At 41.7% G+C, this 25,086-nt stretch overlaps 1 protein-coding gene across 2 annotated transcripts in view; it reads right to left on the reverse strand.

Annotated features, from left to right (window-relative positions):
- Nucleotides 1-25,086, reverse strand: part of IQCH (IQ motif containing H) — a 209,783-nt gene that overhangs the window by 178,435 nt on the left and 6,262 nt on the right. For both annotated transcript variants that reach the window (XM_034660782.1, XM_002914284.4), the window contains exons 2-4: nt 22,772-22,894; nt 21,021-21,115; nt 10,398-10,515 (exon numbers count right to left, since the gene is read on the reverse strand). In XM_034660782.1, coding sequence (XP_034516673.1) covers nt 10,398-10,515; nt 21,021-21,115; nt 22,772-22,894 — 336 coding nt within the window. The remainder of the gene's footprint in view (nt 1-10,397; nt 10,516-21,020; nt 21,116-22,771; nt 22,895-25,086) is intronic.

The raw sequence follows: 25,086 nt of genomic DNA on the forward strand, positions 1-25,086 counted from the left end.
AGCAGCACCTGGGAATTCTATAGTTATTAATGCATTGTTAACTATGTTAGATGTGATAATAGTTACTTTTTTTTTTAAGTCCTTATCTGAAGTGCTTAAGGGTAAAATGATCTGATGTCAGGGATTTGCACCAGAAAATGTGGAGGGAAGAGATGAGAGAAGAATTGTAAAATTATGGTAACTGTTCAAGCTGGATATTGCTTACATGGATTTCCGTCTGTATTTTCAAAAAACAATTTCTTTAGTAAAAGTTCCTATTTAAAACTAAAGGGTGATTCTAAGCTAACTATTCGCTGTTTTGTTATAGGTCCTACTCCAGCACTCTCTGCTCTAGGGCAGCCCTCCTACCTCCCTGCCAGGGCTGGAGGGACTGACAGTAACAGCACCACTTAACCCCAGGCTGCTGCCTAACTGCCTCAGGTTCACCAAACCTTAAGACTTAACTACTTCTAGTCAGATGCGCCCCTCCTGTTTTCTGATTCCTGTAGGAGTTGAACGGTAGACTACGAGAAACAAACGTTGGGGGAGGGGCTGGCATTTCTGCAGTTCTGTTTTGAGTCAGGCAGCATAATAGGTGGGTTCTGTCCTGATCCAATGGCTTTAGTCCTTAAAAGGACGCAAGAGGGGGTGCCTGGGTGGCTCAGTGAGTTGAGCATCTGACTCTTGATTTCAGCTCAAGTTCTGATCTTGGGGTTGTGGGATCGAGCCCCACGTTGGGCTCTGTGCTCAGTGTGGAGTCTGTTTGTCCCTCTCCCTCTGCTCCTCCCCCTGCTTTCTCTCTCTCTCTCTCTCTCTCAACTAAATAAAATCTTTTTTTTAAAAAAATAAAAGGACAAGAGGGCTATGTGATATTAATACTTTACCAATGAGGATAATTGGTTGAGGGACTTCTCAAAGTCAGACAATCCCAAGTGAGGAGACAGGATTTGATTTATGTCTCTGAAGTCAAAGCCTCTTTCCATCATAGCCTGCTGCCACATTATAAAGAAATGTTAGTTGATACGTTCTTGACGCAACGTCCTATGTGTCCCTTGGATCCTTTACACTCGCTCTAATCCTCACAGGCACTGCGTTGGTCCAGGCCCTCGTTGGATTACGTAGAGCTCTGTAATGGCTGTTATGTGGTCTCCTTACTGTGAATCCATCTTCTGTATAACCTCTAGAAAGACTGAACCTCTGATCACTAATTAAGATATGTCTCTTACCTCTTCAAAATCCCCTAATAGTTTCCCTATTATGATCCTTCCTACCTTCAACCCGCCTCTTCTCCATTCCCTCTGACTACTCAGAGACCAGCCAGTGTGCCTCTGCATACAACATGTTCTCTGCACCTCTGTGAGTGAGCATTCTGTCCCCTCTTCTGGAAATGTCTTCTTCTCCCCTCTTCAGTGTCTTCTGGGCACACTTTCACTCTCAAACTTGTGCTCAGACCAGGTGTAACATCCTCTGGGAGACCTCCCCTAATCTCCATCTCTCTCTACTCCCAACAAAAGTCATTCACTGATTCATTCATCCAACATTTATTAAGAGCCTGCTAGCCGTTGGTGAACAAGAAAAAGTCCCTGTGCACATGGACCTGACATTCTTGAAGGAATGTGAGGAATCAGTTAATAACCATGTGAGCAAATATAGAATTAATTTCAGATTGCCATAAGTGGCATAGAGAATAATGGGAGGCTTCCTTGGATATGGTGATCAAGGACAGCCTCTCTGAGGAGATGACAGTTATATTGTGACCTGAGTGAAAAAACTAAGCTACTCATGCAAAGAGCTGGGGATGGTTGAGGAGTGAGAAATGGATGGTTAATGAAAAGGGATAAGTGCAAAAGCAGAGGCCTTAAGAGACTGAGCTTGACAGGAGGAGGGACACTTCTTCCACTATGACATATAAATCCAGACATAGAAAAATTAATAAATTTGGTAATGGGAAGGTTAGGACTAAGTTTGTCTGTATGTGACTGCAAACTGGAAGAATATTACTTAAATAAGACAGAATTTATTCTTCTCATGTATATGAAGTCCAGAGACAGGCTGTTCAGAGTTGGTCTGGAAATCCATGAAGTTGCTAGGCATCTGGCTCCTTCCAGCTCAGTATCCCTGCTATCTCTGATATATGGGCCTCCTCCTCGGGTCTACATTTGCTAATAAAGTTTCAGGCATCCCAGCTTCATTCCACGCAGCAGGATAAATAAAGGGGAAGAAAAGGATCAAAGAGCGTGAGCCAGCTATCTTTTAAGGAAGTTTCCAGAAAACTGCCCATAATACCTCCCCTTACATTTCATTGGCCAACACTTGGTCCTATGTCTAACTGCAAGGGAGGCTGGGAAATGTAGTCTTTATTGAACAGCTTCTATCTAGCTAAAACTCAGCTGCTCATAAAAGCCAGTGAGGCAAAGTCCTTTTCCTCTTTCTTTTCTGCCTTTCTCAAACTGTTGCCTTTTGTCCTTATACTTGTCACCTCATGGTTGCAAGACAATTGCTACAAATCCAGATGTCATGTCTGTGTTCAAGACAGAAGGAAAGGGGAAAGAGGAGAAGGGATGTGCAGTTGTGACTCTATCCTTTCATCAGGAAAGCAAAAGATTCCCTAGAACCAATTCCCAGTTGACTGCTGCTCCAATGAGTCCTGGACAGAACTGGGACACACGGTCATACTTAGCTGCAAGGAAGGCCCAGGAATGAGGGATCATCCTCATGGTGTGATACCATTCTGAGCAAAATCATAGTTGTTAGTAATGCAGAAGGGGGGATGGGTATCGGGCAGGGAAGCAACAGTTCCTTCCACAAGCACACCACCTAACCTAGCTAGGGAGGAAAAGGACAATAAGGCAAAAGTGATAAATGGTGAAATAATGAGAGGTCAGTGAAGGTCCTTAGAGTGTTGAAGAATTCTTGCAAGAACATGCTATGTGAGCTGGCCGACTAGGACACAGAGGTCAGAGACAACTGTACTTGAAACAGATTTGAGAGATGATGCACTTACGGGTTATAACAAAGCCCAGGCATTCAGCATACCACCATCACCCCCAAACCCCTACCAGAGCATTTTTCTAAACCTCTACGATAGCACTCAAACTGCAGAACACCCGTCTATAGACTCGAAGCTTCCTGCAGCACAGAGATACGTGTGTCTGCCACCCAGCACGTAGTACCACTAAAATTAAAATATTTGCGGAAATAGCTTACCAGTGGTGAAAGGCATTTTTTTTAAGTTATGCTATGTTTGTGTTATCATTGCTGTATGCCACAGTGACACAGACATCAGGGGACAGCAGTAGTGTGTGCCAAAGGTGACATTCTGCCCAATTTTTATGGCACATGGGCCAATTGCTAATTCTGTGGCCTCCCTCCCTTTGCTACAAGTTACCCTCATGAGCTGGTGGCCAGGGAATGAGGGCTCTCCTGTGTGCCCAGAAGTTCACGTTTCCTGGTAAGCCATGGAGCAAGGCATGAGGAATTTGGAATGTCACCTTTGAGATGTTGTTGAACCATGGGATACCATATAATAAAATTTGGGTAGTCTTTGCACTTGTAATGAGTAAACTTATGTTGCTGGAGAAGGTGCCATGAGTCATAAATACGTAGCTAATCACATCTTGCCTTAGAAACAATAGTCCTAGAAGATAGAGTCCTAAGGGCCTATTCTTGATGCCTGTTTTTGGTAGAAATAGCCCCAAATACCACATTTAATCATCTGTCCCATTAGCTGTAGCTTTTTTTTTTTTTTAAAGATTTTTATTTATTTATTTGACAGAGATAGAGACAGCCAGCAAGAGAGGGAACACAAGCAGGGGGAGTGGGAGAGAAAGAAGCAGGCTCACAGCGGAGGAGCCTGATGTGGCTCGATCCCATAACGCCGGGATCACGCCCTGAGCCAAAGGCAGATGCTTAACCGCTGTGCCACCCAGGCGCCCCTAGCTGTAGCTTTTGTCCATTGTAAAGTATAAACCTCTTTAAAATGTATGTGTAAACCGACTGAATGGTAACCAGTGACAGCACAACGGTATTGCATATGTTGGGGTACCCTAATGTATTATCAATCATTCTAATGCGTCTTCATAACGGCTACATTAGCATTACTGCTGCAAATCAGAAGGTGAAAAAGGTCACCTTCATCAGGTGCGCTGGTTGAGAAGCTTCTCTAGGAAAGTTTGGAGTGACGTATCTGAGGATAATTCTGGGGATAGTCAGGGCCACCTGTGAACCAAATCAGGAGTTTATCCTGCTTTTGGGGGGGGGGGCTCATAAATGTCCCTGTGGTAAATAAACACAGGAAGGGAGCTCAAGGTTTTGTGTTTTTTTAACGATGGTGAGGAAAAGGCCAGAACTTTGAGGTCAAATATACCTGTGTTTGAATCCCAGTTCTGCTGTCACTTTGCTTTAAATTAGAATCATCTCCCACCTTCCATTTCCTTAACTGTGAAACAGGGATGATAATTTTTTCCCCCAAATGTTGTGAGGATGAGCTAGGATTTCATCATCATGGCCCACACAGGCTCCTAAATGGTCCCCCCGCTGCTGCCCTTTCCCTTCTACCTCATAGCAGGAAAAGACTCTGGTGACTTCCCATCTCACTCAGAGAGCTATCCGAAGTCCTCACAATGGTCCACGACATCCGGTCCCCTCCCACTCTTCCTACTCCCCTCCCCCTGCATATTCCTCTCCAGCTTCTTTGCTGTTCGTGATGTGGGAAACCAAGGCATAAGAAAAAACTAAATTTCCTTATCGCCTACAGCCCATTGACTAGTCCTTGAGACAGGCAGAGTGACCTTCCACTAGGAACTCAGCTGCCTTGATGTTGGTACTTTGCTAAGGGCAAAAGGCAATCTTGGCCCAACCCCCAGAATCCTGTAAGTCTACTGTAACTTAATATAAAAATTCCGTTGGAAACTTCCTTTATCTCTACCCTCCAAGATACATGTTGGCAGTCATCCTCCAAGCATATGGCCCACTGATAGACACCTGAAGGTCTCATGACTAAAGTTTTACTAGACAGTAATAAATGACCTTTCCCTAACAACAGTGAGCCGCTCAAGGTCCTGGAAACCTTGCTTCCAAAATCCCTTAAAGACTTACGCTATCCCTAACCCCCTCCCGACTTGAAAATATATAATGGGCCACCCCTCACAATCCCAGTGCAACTCTTTCTGCCCGTGGGCGCTGTCCCCTTGCTTTAATAAACCACCTTTTTTGCACTGAAGACGTCTCGAGAATTCCCTCTTGACCGTTTGCTCCAAACCCCAACATTTCCACATCATTTGTACTTCTAATACATGCTGTTTCCTCTGCATGGAGACACCATTCCTCCAAACAGCCAAAGACATTCCCTCACGTCCATCAGATTTCTGCTGAAGTGTCGCCTTACAAGGGAGACCATCCAATGCCCCTAGTTCCTTCCCCAGGTTTCTCTTACCAACTACCATACTATATATTTACTTTGCAAATCTTTTTGTTGTTGTTGTTGTTTTGTTTTCCTAATGACTGCCCAACCCCAACTAGAATGTAAACTCCATGAGAGCAGAGATTTGGCTGATGTCTGGCACGTATTAAGTATATAATTAAGGTTGCCAAGTATTCATCAGCAGATAATAAGAATTAACACTTGTATAACACCCACCCACATATGGGGCATTGTTATAAACAGTTACACCTGTTAACTCATCCTTACAGCAGCCTATGAGGTAGGGGCTATCCTTATGCCCATTTTGCAGACGAAGAACTGAGGCACAGACAGAGAGGTTAAGTGACTCGCCAAGAAACAGATAGGGCATGGTGGAGCCAGGATGTGAACCCATACTTCTAACCATGATGTTGTCCTTTCTTGAGAGCCTACTTCAGGCTGGGCACTGATGACAGCAATGAAATGAACAGTCTTTCTGCTGTGGACTATTAGAGCCTTAAGAAATAAAATAATCAAATGGAATGAATATATCTTAGCAGATCCAGGTTAGGATAAAGGATCAGTAAAGTGATTTGAGGATCAATTGGGGAAATTATTGTTCGTTTTTTAGGTGTGATAATGTTATTGTGGGCAAGTCAGAATGTGTTCATTTTTAAAGATGCATGTCAAAGCTTTGAGGGGTGAGATGTCATTAGGTCTGTATTTTAAAACACTGCAATAAAAAGCCATGGAGAAGGAGCAGTATTTTTTTTTAAAGTCAGTGCTCTTGGGAGAAGACAGAACTCACAGCAGTCAGCTCATCGAGGCGCTCTATTTTGCCTGCTCTGCTCTGTGACGTGCTAACTACCATCTCATGGGCAAAACCTGCCACCCCCCACTAAGTGAGGCTGGACTGACTGCCACAGTCTAGGACGCAACCCTTAGTTACTCTTTTTCTTGCTTTCATCTCTCACCATATTATTCTTCATTATGTCCAAAGTCCTCACAACTTTCATTTTGATCAAAGTTTGAAAATCCCTTTCTCAATTCAATCCAAATTCACAAAATCAGAGCCTTCCCATCTTAAACACAGATTTGCACATTGCTGTGTTGTATTAGATCACAATATTTTTTATGTTCGTTGGACTGCTAAGGCATCCATTTTATGGACTTAATACAAGGAAGCGTTCTCAAGCAATGGGTTGAGTTTATCTTCCCTGCTCCACAAATATACCAGCTGTATCAATGCTTATAAGTAGGTCTTTTGGTCTAAACAGTGTAGGAATTAGCTTGCCAGATACAACAAGAAAATCAAATACTCTCTTGGCCTATAAACTTTTTCTCCTTCTCTTCTTCCCTCCACTTCCTCCTTTGTTGTTTTTATTTCAAATGCTTTCCTTATCTGTTACGAGTACATGTGTGCCTATCGTCCAAGGGGCCCCAGAGCGGGGTCGAGCTGGTGCTGACATAGAACAAAGGTACACTGTGGAGAAAAGTCATCACAATATGGCTTTGTCCAATGTAAAAGAAAATTAATAATCAATTCTTTTTTTTACAACATTACTGACTATATTCCCTATGCTGTACTTTTCATCTCTGTGACTTAGTTCCTTTTTTAAAAAGATTTTATTTCTTTATTTGAGAAAGAGAGTGAGAGAAAGCATGAGCAGGGGGCAGAGGGAGAGAGGGACAAGCAGACTCCCTGCTGAGCAGGGAGCCCGATGCGGGGCTCGATCCTAGGACCCTGGGATCATGACATGAACCAAAGGCAAATGCTTAACTAACCCAGGCGCCCCGACTTATTTACTTTTTGTAACTGCAAGTTTGTACCACCTAATCTTCTCTATTTCACCCACCCACCATCCCCCTCCCCTTTGGCAACCACCAGTGTATTCTCTGTATTTAAGAGTCTGGTATTTGTTCAGTTGTTTCGTTTTTTAGATTCCAAATGTAAGTGAAATTATATAGTATCTGCCTTTCTCTGTCTGACTTATTTCACTTGGCATAACACCCTCGAGGTCCATGCATGTTGTGACAAATGGCAAGATGGCATTCTTGTTTAGGGATGAGTAATATTCCACTGTGTGTGCGTGTGTGTGTGTGTGTGTGTGTGTGTGTGTGTGCGCATTCATTCTTCTTTATCCATTCATCTGTCAATGGACGCTTGGGCTGCTTCCATATCTTGGCTATTGTAAACAATGCTGCAATAAACATAGGGATGCATGTATCTTTTTGAATTAGTGTTGTCATTTTCTTTAGGTAAATACCCAATAGTGGAATTACGAGATCATATGGTAATTCTATTTTTAATTTTTTGAGGAACCTCCATACAGCTTTCCACAGTGGTTGTACCAATTTACATTCCCACCAACAGTACACGAGGGCTCCCTTTCTTCCACATCCTTACCAACACTTGCTGTTTCTTTTTTATTCTAGCCATTCTGACAGGTGTAAGGTGATATCTCATTGTGGTTTTGATTTTTGCATTTCCCTGATGATGAGTGATGTTGGTCATTTTTGCATGTGTCTGCTGGTCATCTGTGTGTCTTCTTTGGTAAAATGTCTATTTGGGTGTTCTGCCCATTTTTTAATGTTTTTATGGAATGCCCATTTTTTTTAGCATTTAGTTGTATAAGTTCTTTATATATTTTGGATATTAACCCCTTACCATTTACAAATATCTTTTCCCATTCAGTAGGTTGCCTGAGTGTTTTATTGCTGGTTTTCTTTGCTGTGCAAAAGCTTTTTATTTTGTTTCTGTTTCCCTTGCCTGAGGAGACATACCTAGGAAAATGTTGCAAGGCCGATGTCAAAGAGTTTACTGCCTAGTTTCTTCCAGGAGTTATATGGTTTCAGGTCTCACGTTTAGGTCATTAATCCATTTTGAGTGTATTTTTGTGCATGGTGTGAGAAAATGGTCCAGTTTCATTCTTTTGCATGTAGCTGTCCAAAGAAACAATTCTTAATTATGACTTTTAATTATAATAGAGCAACTCCTAATGGTTTGTCATGTAAGTTTTTGGCATGAAATGGAATTCCAAAAATAGTTATCTACTTTGGAGAAAGAGAGTGGAAAGAAGTAACTGGGGTTTACCTAGTTGAACAGGTTGGTAGTGGGCAATTAAAGGTGGTAATATCCCAGTTGGATTTCACTGCTACTTAATAACACAAGCTTTTAAGTTGTTATAGTAGGCTTGCAGGAACAGCTGGCAAAACAGCACTGTTTGTCATTGAGTTTACAATGCAAAATTAGGGCTATCTTGTGTGTCAGCGGTTATGCATTTTTAAGCAGATGTCACTGATATTAGAAATAAAACAACAATAGGGATCTAGGCCCTGGAGGTAAAGTCAGGGTAGGAAACAGTCCGTGCCCCTTTTAAATGAAGCTCACCCATGCTCATAGTATTTAAAAGAACTCTGGGGTTATATTCAGCACATAAGATTCTTATCGTTGTGATCATTTGCCAGGATTCAAAACTCTTTCGGGAAAATAAATTTCTGGGCCATAGTTTTATTTTTTTCCAGAATAATAATAGCAGCTATGCATTCTAAATAGTCCTAATTTCAGATATTTTGTTTCATTGTCCTCACAAACCAGAGAGTGCTAATCTTCCACTTGTGGACCAACAGTGACCCTCCCGAGATTCTTGAGAAAAAAAAAAATTTCACGGATGCAAAGACTTAATAGGAAGGGAGGTGAGACGCTTAAGCTCCCTTTATCATGGCATTCTGTTGTATTTCCAGGAGAGCTTTTATTAGTATTAGCTGGTATTTTCTTAATGATGATCTGTCTCCCCCAATGAGAATGTAAGCTCTGAGAGTAGGGACCTGGCATCATTCGTCACAATGTGCCTCTGACAGTGCTTGGCACATAGTAAATACTCCATAGATAGTGGCTGAACAAAGTGTACGAAGGGCAGCGTGGAAGGCAGGAGTGGGCTGCTTTGGGAAGGTCGTGGAGCCAGGACTGACTGGACATGGGGGTGGGCACCATGGTTTTGTTTCTTCATTCAACAAACATTTATTGGGAGTCCCCTGGCCATATGCAGTGAACAGACTGACATGGCTCCCCCCCCCATTAAACTTGTATTCTAACTGGGAAAACAGACATTTAAAACAATCTAGTTACAGATTTTGTCAAGTGTGATAGAGGAAAAATACAGATAACACCGTTATAATAAGGGTACTGTGTGATGGCTGCACAGCTCGGTAATAGACGAGAAGCCACTGCATGTCCACGGAAAAAGGGCGAATATTATGGTATGTTAATTATACCTCAACAAAGCTATTGCCTACAAAGGGGTACCATAGTGGTTATCCCTGTATTTCTGGGTACATAATCCTGCCTCTGACATTTTCCTGAACATTTCTGAATCTTGGCTTCATCATCCGTAGGGTGAAGACAACAATAGCACGTCCCTCTAGGATTGTTCTGAAGGTGAATCAAGTCAGCGTTCCTGAAGGGCTGACAGGAGGTGAACTGTTACCACTTTTGGGGAGTTGGGGAGGGAGCAGGAATCCAATTGCCAGAGCACCCAGCAGGCCAAACTTTCCTCTTAGGGCTCTGTTCAAACTTCCAGCTTTGCACAGTGGGTTCCCTGAGGTACGATTGTTTCTAATGAAAAAATGTGAAGGCACTGTGTTTTGGTATATTTTGCTTTCTGAAGAAAGCTCTTGTGTGGTAGAAATGGAACGTGGCACGAACCTACTGGAAACAGCAGTGGCATGTTCTCTCATTTAGAACACAAAGTCAATTTCTTGCCTTTACTCTGAAAAAGGTTTTTTTTTTCCTAACAGCTTTATTGAGACATAATTCACATACCTTAAATGTACCCTTTTAAAGTGTACAATTCAATGGTGTTCAGGAGATCCACGGAGTTGTGCAACCATCGCCACTCTCAAATTCCAGAACATTTCACCATCCCCAAAAGACACTTGCTATGCATCAGATGTCCCTCCCCACGGCCTCCCCGACCACTCATGCCCTGTCTGTCTTTATGGATGTCTCTATTCCTACCTTTATTCTCGGAAAGGCATGTGGAAATGTACTGTGCTGTCTTTGGGGTTGCCAAAGTCTACCCTCAGATTCTAGAGGGAAAATAAATGATTTCTGATCAATTACAGTTGGAAGCAACCTAAGTTTAAAAAAAGAGAGAAAAAGGAAATTTAAAATTGAATTTATCTTCAAGACTTCACAAAATATAATTTTAAAACAATGCTTCCTAGTTCAGTTAGACTTTACAGGAAATATTCCATTGGTAATTACAATAAACTAGACCAACTTTAGCATTTTTACCGCTATAAACCTGCACTTGTTTTATTAAGCATAAGAACTTCTGAGTCTGATAAATGACCACTATCACGTGAATAAAACACTCTATCCCTGGTTGAGGTTATATGACCCACAACTGAGAGGATTACTACACTGTAAAATATTTCTTGGTAGAGAAAAATACAGCCGGCTGTATTTTGTTTTGTAAAGCCAAATCACAGAATAGCCGATGTTAAATATGTTCAAAATGCTGGTCCCTAAGCAGTCAGCTCTTACATTCTTTAAACTTCTGCTATTTTATGGAGCTGCAAAGACTTAAGGATCGAAAGCCAGTGAAAGGTCTTCCTTATTAAGCAGTGGACAGCTCCATGGGAGAGCAGCATAAAAACAAAATAAAATTGTTAAGAATGACTGTGTGTGTAATGTATGTCTTAAAACTTTTCATTGGAAAGCAGATTCCTGTTCTTTAAAATGGTCAACATAATTAAGATCAGTTCAACTCAACCACAATGACTCAATGTCTCGATTCTACCGTGATGCCCACGTCTGAGGAAGTATCGTTAAAAAGCAGTTTGTGGGCTCCTGGTTTCATTTCAACATGTAAAGACCTTGGAAGGTATTGTGAAGATGAGGGTGATAAGAAAAAGCTGAACAAATGGAAAAGCTACCCTTCCTAGATCTATCAGAGAATTGAGGTCACAGGGAAAACTACTGCCCTGAGGACTGGAGAGAGACAGAGACAGACAGACAGACCTGGTAAAGCTTCAGAGTGAAAGTCTACTGCGGGCACTGGTATTGTCAAGAACAGTTAAACTCCACTTAACAAATTGCCAGAAGCTCAGGGTACCTTAGCTTGGGTGTTAAAAACTGAGGGGCCAAGGTTTGGTGGGGGGGGCGTACTTTCCTGAGTTTTACCTCTGGGAGCCCCACCATGTTCTCACTGTGAGGACTGAAGAAAATCCCTTGCTGCCTCTAGCAGTGGGGAGGGAAAAGAAACCATTTCAAAGTACTCCCAGAGAGTTCTGTTCTTTGTTCTGTTCTCTGTATTAAAGGCCAGCTCTCAAGGAAAATTATTATCTGACCTGAGGAAGGGCAATTAGCTAACTCCAGCCCGCTCCAGTCTTTCCATCTCACCTAAGAGAGGGAATAACCAAGAAAAACTTGTGAAGGTAACAGTCTGAGGGCACAAACCCATGGGAAGATGGGGGGCCTGATCAAGGAGTATTGAATGCTTCCCCCCAGCACACTACATCTGCAGGCATCAGTATAACAGAAGATCACAGATGAGAGGGCTTCAAGGCTCAGACCTATTTAGGAAGAAGTTTCTAGGGAAACCCAAAGACCACAGGGGAGACAGAGGCAAAGACAGCTCAGGAAATTGAAGCCTCAGACATCTACAGTTATAGTAAACACAACACAACTCCGAGCCAGATAAAGGCCTACTTAACCTCATTTCCTATTACCCAATACATCATGTCCAGCTTTCAAAAAAAAAAAAAAATGACAAGGAATGCTAAAAGGCAAGAAAAAAAAGTCTGAAGAGACAAACAAGCATCAGAATCAGATATGACAGGAGATTTTGGAATTATCAGATCAGGAGTTTAAAGTCACTGTGACTTTAAGCTAAGGGTTCTAGTGGGAAAAAAAGTAGACATCATGCAAGAATAGATATGTAAGTAGAGATATTGAAATCCAAAGAATATAGAGGAAATGATAGAAATCAAAAAAACCGTAAGAAATGAAGAATGCTTCTGATGGGCTTATTAATCGACTGGACATAGCCAAGGAAAGAATCCATGAGCTTGAAGAAATGTCAATAGAAACTCCCAAACTGAAATGCAAAGAGAAAGAGGAATGAACAAAACAGAATATCCAGGAACTGTGAGACAATTATAAAAGGTATACACATAATGAGAATATCAGAAAAAGAAAAAAAGAAAGGAGCAGAAGACATATTTGAGTAATAATGGCTGAGAATTTTCCAAAATTAATGACAGACATTAAACCACAGAGAATGCCAAGCTGGGATAAATCCTAAAAAAACTATACCTAGGCATATCCTATTCAAACTATGAAAAACTAAAAATAAACAGAAAATCTTGAAAGAAGGCAAAGAAAAAATCCAGCTTCCTATAGAAGAGAGATATAAATTGTATCAAACGTCTCTTCATAAACCATACAAACAAGAACAGAGAAGAGTGAACTCCTTGAAGTATGTAAAGAAAAATCCCACCAACCTGGAATTCTGTATCTTTATGCTTAAAGGCAAAGGGGAAAAAAAGACCTCCTCAGATAAACAAACACTAAGGGAATTCGTCACCGGAGACCTGTCTTGCAAGAAATGTCAGAGAGAAGGAACACGATATAGATTGGATAACAGGTTACATGAAGCAAAAAGAAAATCCAGGACCCCTAACTGGCCAACCTTCTTTCCAAGTCCTCGTAAGTTTGTCTTAGATATAATGTCCAGGCTTTTTAGCTGTATTTATCAGAAGGAATAGGGACAAGTATGTCTACACCATCTTCCTAGAAAGTGAAACTCTCTTTGTATATTTCTTATGAATCCTTCTACCTCTGCACATTATGTATTTAGAATTGAGTTTGAATTGAGATACAATTTTGCATTCTGCTTTCTCCCCCCTTGACTGTGAGGATTTTTCCATGTCATTAAAATTTCTTGGACAGTATCAGTTTTAAACTTTTAAAAAAGATTTTATTTATTTATTTGACAGAGAGCAAGAGCGTGCCCATAGGATCAGAGGGGAGGGAAGGGGAGAAGCAGAGGGGGAGGGAGAGCAGACTCCCCAGCATGGGCTCCCAGGACCCTGGGATAATGACCTGAGCTGAAGACAGACACTGAACTGACTGAACGACCCAAGGGTCCCTCGGACAGTATCAGTTTTCATCAGTTGCTATAGACTGAATCACGCTTTTACTGTTAACATTGCAGTTATTTCCACATATATTGCTGTAAGATACAACACTGAAGTGAACGTTCCAAGATCCATGTGACTCTCTCCTTATTTTCTAGAAGTTCCTAGAAGTACAACTACTAAATTAAAAAATGACAATTTAAAAAAGCTTCTCATACCCGTTAAAAAATTGCCTTTTAAAACTTTGGGCCAACTTATCCTTTCAGCAGTAGAATCAAAGAATTCCCATTTTACTGCCACCTCATCAGCCCGGAGTATGAGGATGGTTTAAATGATCTGTTGTGCCAATTTGTAAAGAAAATAGAGTAACAGATTGTTTACTTTGCATTTCTCTGGCTTCCCCCATGAGATTAAACATTCTTCATATATTTGCTGCTTACCTGCGTTTCTTATCTCTGTGATGCCTATGTTGATGTCCTTCTGTGTCAAGTAGTTGTTGTTGTTGTTTGTATTGGCAGGAGCTCTTTTTTAAAAAGAATATTAGCAATTTTTGTGTCCTGTCTGTTGCAAATGTTTTCCCAGTTTGTTAGTTTTTCATTTTATGCTGCATTTTTTGTTTAAAAAAATTTCAAACCCACGGAGAAATGGAAAGAACAGTTAGCCTCCACATACCCTTCCCACAGATCACCAGGTGTAACCGTCTTGTTCCCTCTGCTTCGCCTCTCTCTGTAACTAGGAGGTAGTCACAGTCTACACAAGTGGGATTCGTGTACCACCGTGTAACAACCCACAATGGTTGGGCTCCGGGACACGTCATCAACTGAGGAAAATGTACCTTCTGGTGGACACTCACCATGTAATACAAACCTCTTCTTTCTCTCTCACTGATGCTCACTGTTATCTTTTCGCTTTGTTCTTGCTTCCCCTTCTCAAACCCTCGCACATCAGAATATAAGATGAAGATTTCCCTGTGGTTCTGTGTGGGTACGGGTGGTACTCACCCTCCCGGTGTCGATAACAAAGCGCGGTCGTTAAGAGCAGTGTGAGCACATATTATGGGCAATAAAATCCGTGAAAGCCCATCATGTGAGAGGAAGAACCACACTTTGACATGGAAGAATCACTGCCAAAGTGGGATAGTAGTGGAGCATATTTTGAAAACAATACAAAAGCCCTTTGAGCTCTTTGGAGAAAATAGGCCACTCTTGATAATGTCCTCATCCTTGTTTTCTGCAAGATGGCATTTGCTGGCATCCATTGTTATCACTTTGTGTCCCTTCTGGTTCTTGTTTCTACTGGACAAAAGGACCAGATTTTCCCTTCTTGCTGAAAAGAAAACCATCTTTCGTGAAAATTAGGCTTCTTGGTTTTCAGGCAGCCATGGTGTGGGAGAGCGCTCGATCACACTCAGGTGACCGGACTTGAGTCTGGGCCTCATCACCAGTGACCCTCATGACCCGGGCCTGCTGTGATCCTCAGGGCACATATTTAAAAGAAAAGGATAAATATCTGCCTCGTAGGGTGAAATAAAGTCCTTTGTAAACTGTCAAATGTTATGAAGCTATTGGCAACAATGATGAAATTCACAACAATGATGAAAATGAAGACGATGATGATGATTGTATCTGGGTCTTCTAAATCACTTTTTAAGGTATATCCAGGGACAGTAATCATTTGGAATGAACTCTCCTGATTTCCTGGGTTTCCATAGATGGAATGAAGTCCCATATCTCTGAACAATGTTGATTCTCAGTTACTCGTAGCAACTGTGCTTGCCGTCAAGAGAGCACCAGGGATCCACGGTCCTTATTATATGGCACCCCTCTCAGAAGGAGCTGCTGCTGTAGGCTCCTGGCATCTGACACGCCAGCAGACTCATGGTATAAGCAGACAGTGGCAGTCCTACCAGCCTGCCAGGTCCCACTCCTGGCTCGTTCCTGGTGCAAGAGGTTTACTCCAACCCTTCATAGCAATGGGGTAGCTGAATTTCCAGGACCAAGCTCTTGATTGTACAGAGGTGGGCCCTCTATGTGGCCAAAAGAACACTGATTCCAGGGAGTCATGCTTGTCCCGGGGATTCCAAGCACAAATTATCTGCATTAGGAATAACCAAGACTCTTTGTTAAAATGTCAATTCCAGGACCGACTGGGAGCCAGCAAAAGAGGACTGCAAACCAAAGTTTAAGAACCATCATTCTAGACCTGTGGTTTCTCAAACAGGATGCCCACATCTCAGGCAATCCATAAGAGAATGCCAGTCGCTGTGTGAGGAGAATATAAGAACTTTACACCAAATAAGAAATATGTAAAATAAGAAATAAAAATAAGAAACTTCTTTATGCTACTATTTAATATTCAGCTTGTCCCTGGGTCTGGGAGCAGGGTCTGCTCTGGTGCATGTTTTTTGACAGCATGAGAATGTGCTGGAGTTTACTCGTGGAGTGAGTTTATGGATCCTATTAATTAATTTTCACTCAAGCCTGAGAAAATGGACAGGTGTCTTAAAAAGATTCCTGCAAAAAAAATGCACTGTATTTTGAAGTCAATGAAAATGGGCATCAGTGAACAATAAGAAAATGCCAGAACAGACACTGACTCATAGCATTAGCTTTTCTTCAGTCACACTAGAGAGCAAAAATGATGATAAACCAATCAAACTCATGGAGAGTCTGCCAAATCTCCACCCCCAACCACCAACTTAAAAATTATCCAGAAGACTAACTGAACTATGGACTCCTTTTCAACCAGCATCCACGATGAATCTCCATGAAGTGTAGAGTGTGTTTTGGGTTATTAGCTACGGCCGGTATAAAGCCATCATGATTAACATGATAAAGCAACCAGAACATTATAATTAATAACCTTTTTTTAGCAAAAGAAAATGTTTTGTGCTGTTAATAAAGTAAAATATTTTAAACTGTTTACTCTTCTTTGTCTCATTATTTACATGTTTCTTTGTCAGTATATTTTATAATGTATTCCCTCCCTAGGATAAGTATACAATTTATAAATAAACACATGTGATGGATGCATGCCCCAATTTTGAAACTAACGGCCATGTGGGATAAAAGGCCAGGTCCAGCTTGTTCCAACTTGAGACTTTGATAAGCTAAGTCTCCTCCTCTGGCCTCCTGAGCAGGGTTGAGATAAGCGACCTGTCCCTCAGTGAGTCCTGCCATCAATAATGAAAAACCACCTTCTTACTTGGGTATTAGAAGGACTTCTGTCATGGAACCTCAGAAGAAAAATGCAATGAATTGGCCAGTCCCACTGCCCCCCATGCATAAGAACCTGAAAGAATTCTGGGTTCTGCAAACAGTTTTGCATAGAAAACTCCCAACAGAACATAGACTCTGAAGCCAAGCCTATTCAGGATAGTCTCTTGGGACACCCCTGCAAGTGCAGAGTCCGGTGTGACTGTTGACCCGGGAACACACTGGTCACAGGCAACAGTCCCTGATCTCCTGGCTCTCCTGTTTTCCATTTCCATCTACAGCTACTGCTTCTCTTCCTCCCTGAGCCACTCCCTGAGACTCCCTCTTGGACTCCCAGGACCTGCCTGCTTACTTTAAAGACCCAGTTCGGACTTTTCTCCAGTTTTCAACCTGGCTCCTATCATTTCATTCTCCAGTTGCGCGTGCTACTTAAGCGGCAAACATCCACAGCTATGATGGAGGTACTCCCCGAGGCTCCTGAGGCTCGTACAAACTTGCCAGGCTCCCATCTTCCTGCCAGGAGGACCCGTGATCATATTATTGTCTTGAATAGGAGAGAAATGATCCAAGGACTACGTCTGGGAGCCAGCTCCATGCCCCAATTAATAATGAAGTCATCCTTCTCTCTTCCAGACCCTAATAAGGGGCAAGGATACTCCTTGGCAAGGGAGAAGAACTGTAGGAGAAAGGTCTCTGCTTGAACCTCTCTGCTTGGTTCTCTGTAGCTGTAATTGCTACATAGTTTGCTCTTTCCAGCTATCATAACTTGAAAATCGGCAACCCAGACTCTCTGTTCTTTGTCAGGACGGAAGAACAAAGAGAAAGCTGGAGAAGGCCAGGAGAACTTCATCGGAGCTGGTGACAGACATCTATCTCTTTTCCTGTTTGCTTTCCCCAACCCCTCCATTCTGAGGCTTTCCAACTTGCTGCTGTATGTATGCGCAATCTTTGACCACAGCCTACTACAGATCTGTCTGCTGCCATCTACACAGACCTCACAACTTGCCTGTAGGTTTCCCTTGATTTCAAACTAAGAGTCAATCAATGCAAGTTGGGAAACTATCTCCAATATTTTCTTCTCCAAGAATCCTTTTTATTTATTTTCCTTACAGATTCCTTGTTTTAAAAGATTATGAATATTAACCTATTTTCAGGTCTTTTTTTTTATTATGTTAGTCACCATACAGTACATCCCCAGATTCCGATGCAAAGTTCGATGCTTCATTAGTTGCGTATAACACCCAGTGCACCATGCAATACGTGCCCTCCTTACTACCCATCACCAGTCTATCCCATTCCCCCACCCCCTCCCCTCTGAAGTCCCCAGTTTGTTTCCCATAGTCCATAGTCTCTCATGTTTCATTCCCCCTTCTGATTACCCCCCTTTTCTTTATCCCTTTCTTCCCCTACCGATCATCCTAGTTCTTATGTTCCATAGATGAGAGAAATCATATGATAATTGTCTTTCTCTGCTTGACTTATTTCACTTAGCATTATCTCCTCCAGTGCCGTCCATGTTGCAGCAAATGTTGAGAATTCGTTCTTTCTGATAGCTGAGTAATATTCCATTGTATATATGGACCACAGCTTCTTAATCCAGTCATCTGTTGAAGGGCATCTCGGCTCCTTCCATGATTTGGCTATTGTGGACAATGCAGCTATGAACATTGGGGTGCATATGGCCCTTCTCTTTACTACGTCTGTATCTTTGGGGTAAACACCCAGTAGTGCAATGGCTGGGTCATAGGGTAGTTCAATTTTTAACTTTTTAAGGGACCTCCACACTGTTTTCCAGAGTGGCTGTACCAACTTGCATTCCCACCAACAATGTAGGAGGGATCCCCTTTCTCCACATCCTCTCCAACAATTGTTGTTTCTTGCCTTGTCTATCTTTGCCATTCTAACTGGCGTAAGGTGGTATCTCAGTGTGGTTTTGATTTGAATTTCCCTGATGGCTAATGATTTTGAACATTTTTTCATGTGTCTGTTAGCCATTTGTATGTCTTCATTGGAAAAGTGTCTGTTCATATCTTCTGCCCATTTTATGATTTGTTTATTTGTTTCTCGTGTATTGAGTTTGAGAAGTTCTTTGTAGATCTTGGATACCAGTCCTTTATCTGTGGTGTCCTTTGCAAATATATTCTCCCATTCCGTGGGCTGTCTCTTAGTTTTTTTGACTGTTTCCTTGGCTGTGCAGAAGCTCTTTATCCTGATAAAGTCCCATAAGTTCATTTTATCTTTTATTTCTCTTGCCTTTGGAGATGTGTCGTGAAAAAGGTTGCTCTGGCCGATGTCATAGAAGTTGTTGCCTATGTTCTCCTCTAGAATTTTGATGGATTCCTGTCTCACATTGAGGTCTTTCATCCATTTGGAGTTTATTTTTGTGTATGGTGTGAGAGAGTGGTCAAGTTTCATTCTTTTGCATGTAGCTGTCCAATTTTCCCAGCACCATTTATTGAAGAGACTGTCTTTTTTCCACCGGATGTTTTTTCCTGCTTTATCAAAGATTAGTTGCCCAAAGAGCCGAGGGTCCATTTCTGGGTTCTCTATTCTGTTCCATTGGTCGATGTGTCTGTTTTTGTGCCAGTACCATGCTGTCTTTGTGATCACAGCTTTGTAGTACAGCTCGAAATCCGGCATTGTGATGCCCCCAGCTTTGTTTTTCCTTTTCAACAGTTCCTTGGAGATTCGGGGCCTTTTCTGGTTCCATACAAATTTAAGGACTATTTGTTCCAGTTCTTTGAAAAATGTCCTCGGTATTTTGATCGGGATAGCATTGAAAGTGTAGATTGCTCTGGGTAGTATGGACATTTTAACTATGTTAATTCTTCCAATCCATGAGCATGGAATATTTTTCCATCTTTTTATGTCTTCCTCAATATCTTTCAAAAGTGATCTATAGTTTCTAGGATATAGGTCCTTTACGTCTCTGGTTAAGTTAATTCCAAGGTAACGCATGGTTTTTGGTGTTATTGTAAATGGGATGGATTCCCTAATTTCTCTTTCTTCAGTCTCGTTATTCGTGTATAGAAATGCAACTGATTTCTGGGCATTGATTTTGTATCCTGCCACATTACTGAATTGTTCTATAACTTCTAATAGTTTGGGAGTGGATTCCTTTGGGTTTTTCATATAGAGTATCATGTCATCTGCGAAGAGAGACATTTTGACTTCTTCTTTGCCGATTTGGATATCAGGTCTTTTTTTTTTTTAAGATTTTATTTGTCAGAGAGAGAGAGGGAGAGACAGAGCACAAGCAGGGGGAGCAGCAGGCAGAGGGAGAAGCAGGCTCCCCCCTGAGCAAGGAGCCCAATGTGGGGCTCGATCCCAGGACCCTGGGATCATGACCGGAGACGAAGGCAGACATTTAACCAACAGAGCCACCCAAATGCCCCTTCTGGTCATTTTTTCCCAAATTTAAAAATCAAAGATATAAATGATGAAAAACTAGACAAATAAGGGAAAGGTTGCCCCTACAAGGGATGATGGATGCCTGTGGCACTCCTTTATGTGGGGGAAAGGGGGACAGATATCCTCAAGGCTCTGCTCCCCACTACTGAATGCTGGAACTTGGTTATGTCTATAGATCGCCATGTTTCCTTGTGCACTATTCCTGAAATTTGACCTCACAATCTGATATTACTCACTTATACTTGGTACATATTTACAATGCAAATAGGGCCACAGGGTTTTTAAGCTTGGCACAACCTTACCCTACATATACTCAAATTCAGGAGACCTACCTGTAACAGGGTCCAAAGCAAGGCAAGGCAATTTCTAAGTCAAGTCTAATTTTAATAAATCACCTCTTAGGATGTATTACATTGCGAATATTTCAAGCAAGTTTTATTATTTTTGTTTTGTTTTCCATGGAAACCCAAATCATCTTTATAATAAAGCACATAAAACATGCTAAAAACAGTAAAGAAAGTACCATGTGATCTTAATAGTGTAAACATGGGTTTGCATTAAAATATTTCCTTTAGGAGTTGAGTTTTGGATACCTTTTACTAAAAAAACAGTAACACCAAAACTAGGACCCTGAAGTAATTGTCATGGTGTCAAGCATTAAAAGGCAAGAAGAGCAACCTGGAATAAACTTCATATAAGTTCAAATTCCGCCATTAACTTCTTATACAAAACTACTGAAATTCGTAGAATGGATACGAACAAAGCCGAGAAGATTTTGTCTTTACGGTCACCTGACCTGAGCAGGAAAAGTTATTATTATTTTTTTTTATCGTCCTTATTTTGGACCCCAAAATGGCTATTTTACTTACCACTTGGAAGCGTGAGAAGAATATAAATTATCGTCATTAATAGGAGTCGTTAACACATGATGGTTAACAACATTTAAATACTTCTCGATGTGAATCTGTTACAGAAAAGTTAAAGTTTAGGCCATTATAGTGGACTTAAGATACTCAGCTAATTTACTTCATTTCATTAGGGTAACGCTTTGAATTGTGTAATTAAGCCAAAAGACACAACATGCTATGTGTTTATTGCATGCCTAAGGTATCATTGGGCATCTCGAGGCTAAATGACTTTATCCCAAAAAGCATAATAAACAATTGAGACTCAAAGCCTGAATGACCTGTAGCACTCTTCACAAATTAAACTATACACAACAGTCAGTAAATCGCTTAGCCAGGTAAGCTTACTAGGCAAGACAGGTACGGAGTAATGTCTTTCCTTTATAGGGATTTCAAGCAAGCATCTGGGGCAAGAATTTGGCCCTTAGGTAACAGATTATTTAAAATGGCCAACCCAAAGACTCCAGCTGGGTGCAGCCCTCTCTCCGTCAGGTAATGTAGGACAATGGTGTGCCAGTTTGATGAGACAACAAAACACACCACGTCTCTCACAGCCTGAGGAGCTGGGCTATGAAGCTGACAATGTGGGAGAGTGAAAGTCTGAGGCCAGAGCAGGGACAGTGACAGTTAGAGGTCTCAAAGATGGAGATGGTCCTTATTTGGACACATGTGCTAATAGATCCTTGTTTGTTTCTTTCTTTTTTCTTTTTTTCTTTTTCTTTCTTTTTTTTTTTTTAAGATTTTATTTATTTATTTGACAGAGATAGAGACAGCCAGCGAGAGAGGGAACACAAGCAGGGGGAGTGGGAGAGGAAGAAGCAGGCTCCCAGCAGAGGAGCCTGATGTGGGGCTCGATCCCAGAACTCCGGGATCACGCCCTGAGCCGAAGGCAGATGCTTAACGACTGAGCCACCCAGGCCCCCCCTTTCTTTTTTCTTTTTAAGATTTATTTATTTGAGAGAGAGAGAGAGAGCGAGAAGGAGGAGAGGGTAGGGGGAGAGGGGGAGAGAGAATTTCAAGCAGACTCCCCGCTGAGCACGGAGCTCAATCTCAGGACCCCGAGATCATGACCTGAGCTGAAATCAAGAGTCGGAAGCTTAACTGACTGAGCCACCCAGGCACCCCTAGGTCCTTGTTTTATAAATAAATATTATCCTGGTCCAAAGATTGGATTCTCCTCTGCCCTTCGACCATCCATAATGATGAAATCCCTCTGTACTTTCTCTCTCTCTTCCAAAATTGGCATTATCTCTTTAGCTTTACCTACTGGATTACAATATCACAAAGATGACTAATCTCAAAATACTTTAGCTATTTAGGGAAAAATAAACTCTTATTCTTTAGAACCCCAGTGAATCTGATAGAAACACTGAGAAGTATATTGCTTTGAGTCCTTTTTTGTCGGGCATATCATTGGACTAACGGTTATTTTAAAAATTCTTAATTCTTTTTATCAAACCACATGTTAGGGATTGTCACTGCATAATCTTACATTCCCAACACCTTAACTTCTTTGTGGAATGTGACAGGATGCAAACCACTCAATCAGTTAATAATCATGATTTAAATAAAAGGGACAGAATGAGAAAGCTGCTGACCAACCTAAGTCCTTCTCTGTTACAGAATTACACAGGGTCCTGTGAGAACCATAGTCCTTTCCTTCTAGAGGAATCTTTGTCTCTTTCCAGCACTTTAATATCTAAAGCTCTACTTACTCTTAACCCCATTTCAGTCCTTTTGATTGCGGTTTCAAGATTCTGAATGTTTAGAGCCTCTCCTTTTTCCTCAACTGGGAAATTTGTTAATTTCTCCTTTAACTGATAAAGGTCTTCATGGACCTATAGGTATAAAAATATAAAATATTGAAAGATACATACAAAGTTCACCTGAAACAGTTATTTTAAAGATTTGCAATTTGCTTGAATTGCTAGAGACAATCAAATAGATTTTATGATGTTCATTGGAAAGGACTGTCTTCATGGTTCTAAGATATTCTTTTTTTTTTTTTTTTTAGATTTTATTTATTTATTTGACAGAGAGACAGCCAGCAAGAGAGGGAACACAAGCAGGGGGAGTGGGAAAGGAAGAAGCAGGCTCCCAGCGGAGGAGCCTGATGTGGGGCTCGATCCCAGAAAGCCGTGATCACGCCATGAGCTGAAGGCAGACGCTTAAGGACTGAGCCACCCAAGCGACCCTTTTCTAAAAAGATTTTATTTATTTGAGAGACAGAGAGAACACAAGCAGGGGGAGGGGCCGAGGGAGAAGCAGGCTCCCCGCTGAGCAGGAAGCCTGACGCAGGGCTGGATCCCAGGACCCTAAGATCAGGATCTGAGCCGAAGGCAGCCGCTTAACCATCTGAACCGCCCAGGCACCTCTAAGATATTCTTTATTAGAATGTTGCATTATTGTCTTTCAGATTTAAAAAAACTAAGCTTTCATACAATTTTGTATTTTTCCTTCCACCCCCCCCATTAGAAACAAATCGAAGATAAAACTACAACTCAAATCGCTTCTGCTTCTCAGCTGGTAAAAAGTATGAGCTGATATGAACTTTGCACCAAACATGGATCTCTACTAACTGGTTAAGAGGTAAGAAAACAGAAAAGCTCTAGCAACGAGAGGTTTTCATGAAAGCAGAGCCTTTCAGGGACCCTTTGGTGGCTCAGTCTGTTAAGCATCCAACTCTTGGTTTCGGCTCAGGTCATGTTCTCAGGGTCGTGAGATGGAGCCCCACATAGGGCTCTGTGCTCAACACGGAGTCTGGTGAAATTTCTTTCTCTTCCTCTCTTTCTGCCCCTCCCTGCACACGCACACACTCTCTCTCTCTAAGCAAGCAAGCAGAGCCTTTCAAAAGGGAATTGTAAATAGGTTGAAGAGCCCCTGAGTGTTCCATCCTGGCCGGATCCTCCCCACGTGCTGCTCTGAAGAGGCAGTTCTGTAGATACGTGGTCAGGCAGGTACGCAGTCAGAAATGAAAATGACCGGTGAAGAAAAAGCAACATAGGTTTTCACTTCAACGTTTTCCTTCAATCTGTATTTTCCTTGGAAATGATGAACGTCCCTCTAATATCAATAAATTGGGTGCTATGAGATGAGACACAGCAAGATTCTCTGCATTCGTATCAGAAACCAAACTTCAATAGATAAATACAGATGGCACCAATTATTGTATGGGCTGCTGCCACAAGAAAAACATTTTGTTATGCAAATTTATGAACCCAACACCTGTTTCAGCAATAGTCACACCAATGACAATCGGCAGACTGGGTTGCTAAAGGCATTTTGAAACGGCTACCTTTTCTCTGTTAGTATAACTGGACACACAGGCTGATCCAGCCCGTGTTATCGATTACTTTGAAAAATTCCCATGGAGCCAACTATTCAAAAGATCAGATTTTGCATCTTTTCACTGATGGGCATCACAGTCTGGTAGACACATCTGGTCATTTGTACTCAGCACAAATTGTCATGGAAAGCCTTCAGGGCTCACAGATTGAAACCAGAACACACCTACTGTTTGCTTGTGGGCACTGAAGATGAAGATGTACTGCTTTCGATTGTGTTGTCCAAGTTACTGCTACAAGCTGATTTACCGTCTATCGTCTAAAGGCGTTTGCAAAGTACAAGGAGGCAGTTCAAGGACAAGCCCCACTTCCAGACCCACATTTCTTGGTTCTTCCTTAAAATGCACTACATTTCCTTCTTGTAGCTCTGGTATTTGTAGTATTTGTAACTTCACGTATCATTCTGTACTTCTGCCTGTCAACAGCTGGGGGAGTGAAACTGTCCTAGATTATTTATCATGGAACTGAAGGACTGCTTTCTTTATCTGCCTTTATCTGTGTGGGTAATTGCACTTCTGCCCAGGGTCATGAGATAATATGTAACAGGTCTAGTACATAGTAAAGGCCAAGGAGAAGGCAAAGGGACATAATTCCTTGCTCTGTCACTGGTCCCATGATGTCCATGCACACCATCACGTTTTCTCTGATTTCTTTACCACGAGAAAAGAATTATCGTACCTCAGAGA

This window comes from Ailuropoda melanoleuca, chromosome 5, assembly GCF_002007445.2.
Source record: "Ailuropoda melanoleuca isolate Jingjing chromosome 5, ASM200744v2, whole genome shotgun sequence".
Taxonomy (NCBI): domain Eukaryota; kingdom Metazoa; phylum Chordata; class Mammalia; order Carnivora; family Ursidae; genus Ailuropoda; species Ailuropoda melanoleuca.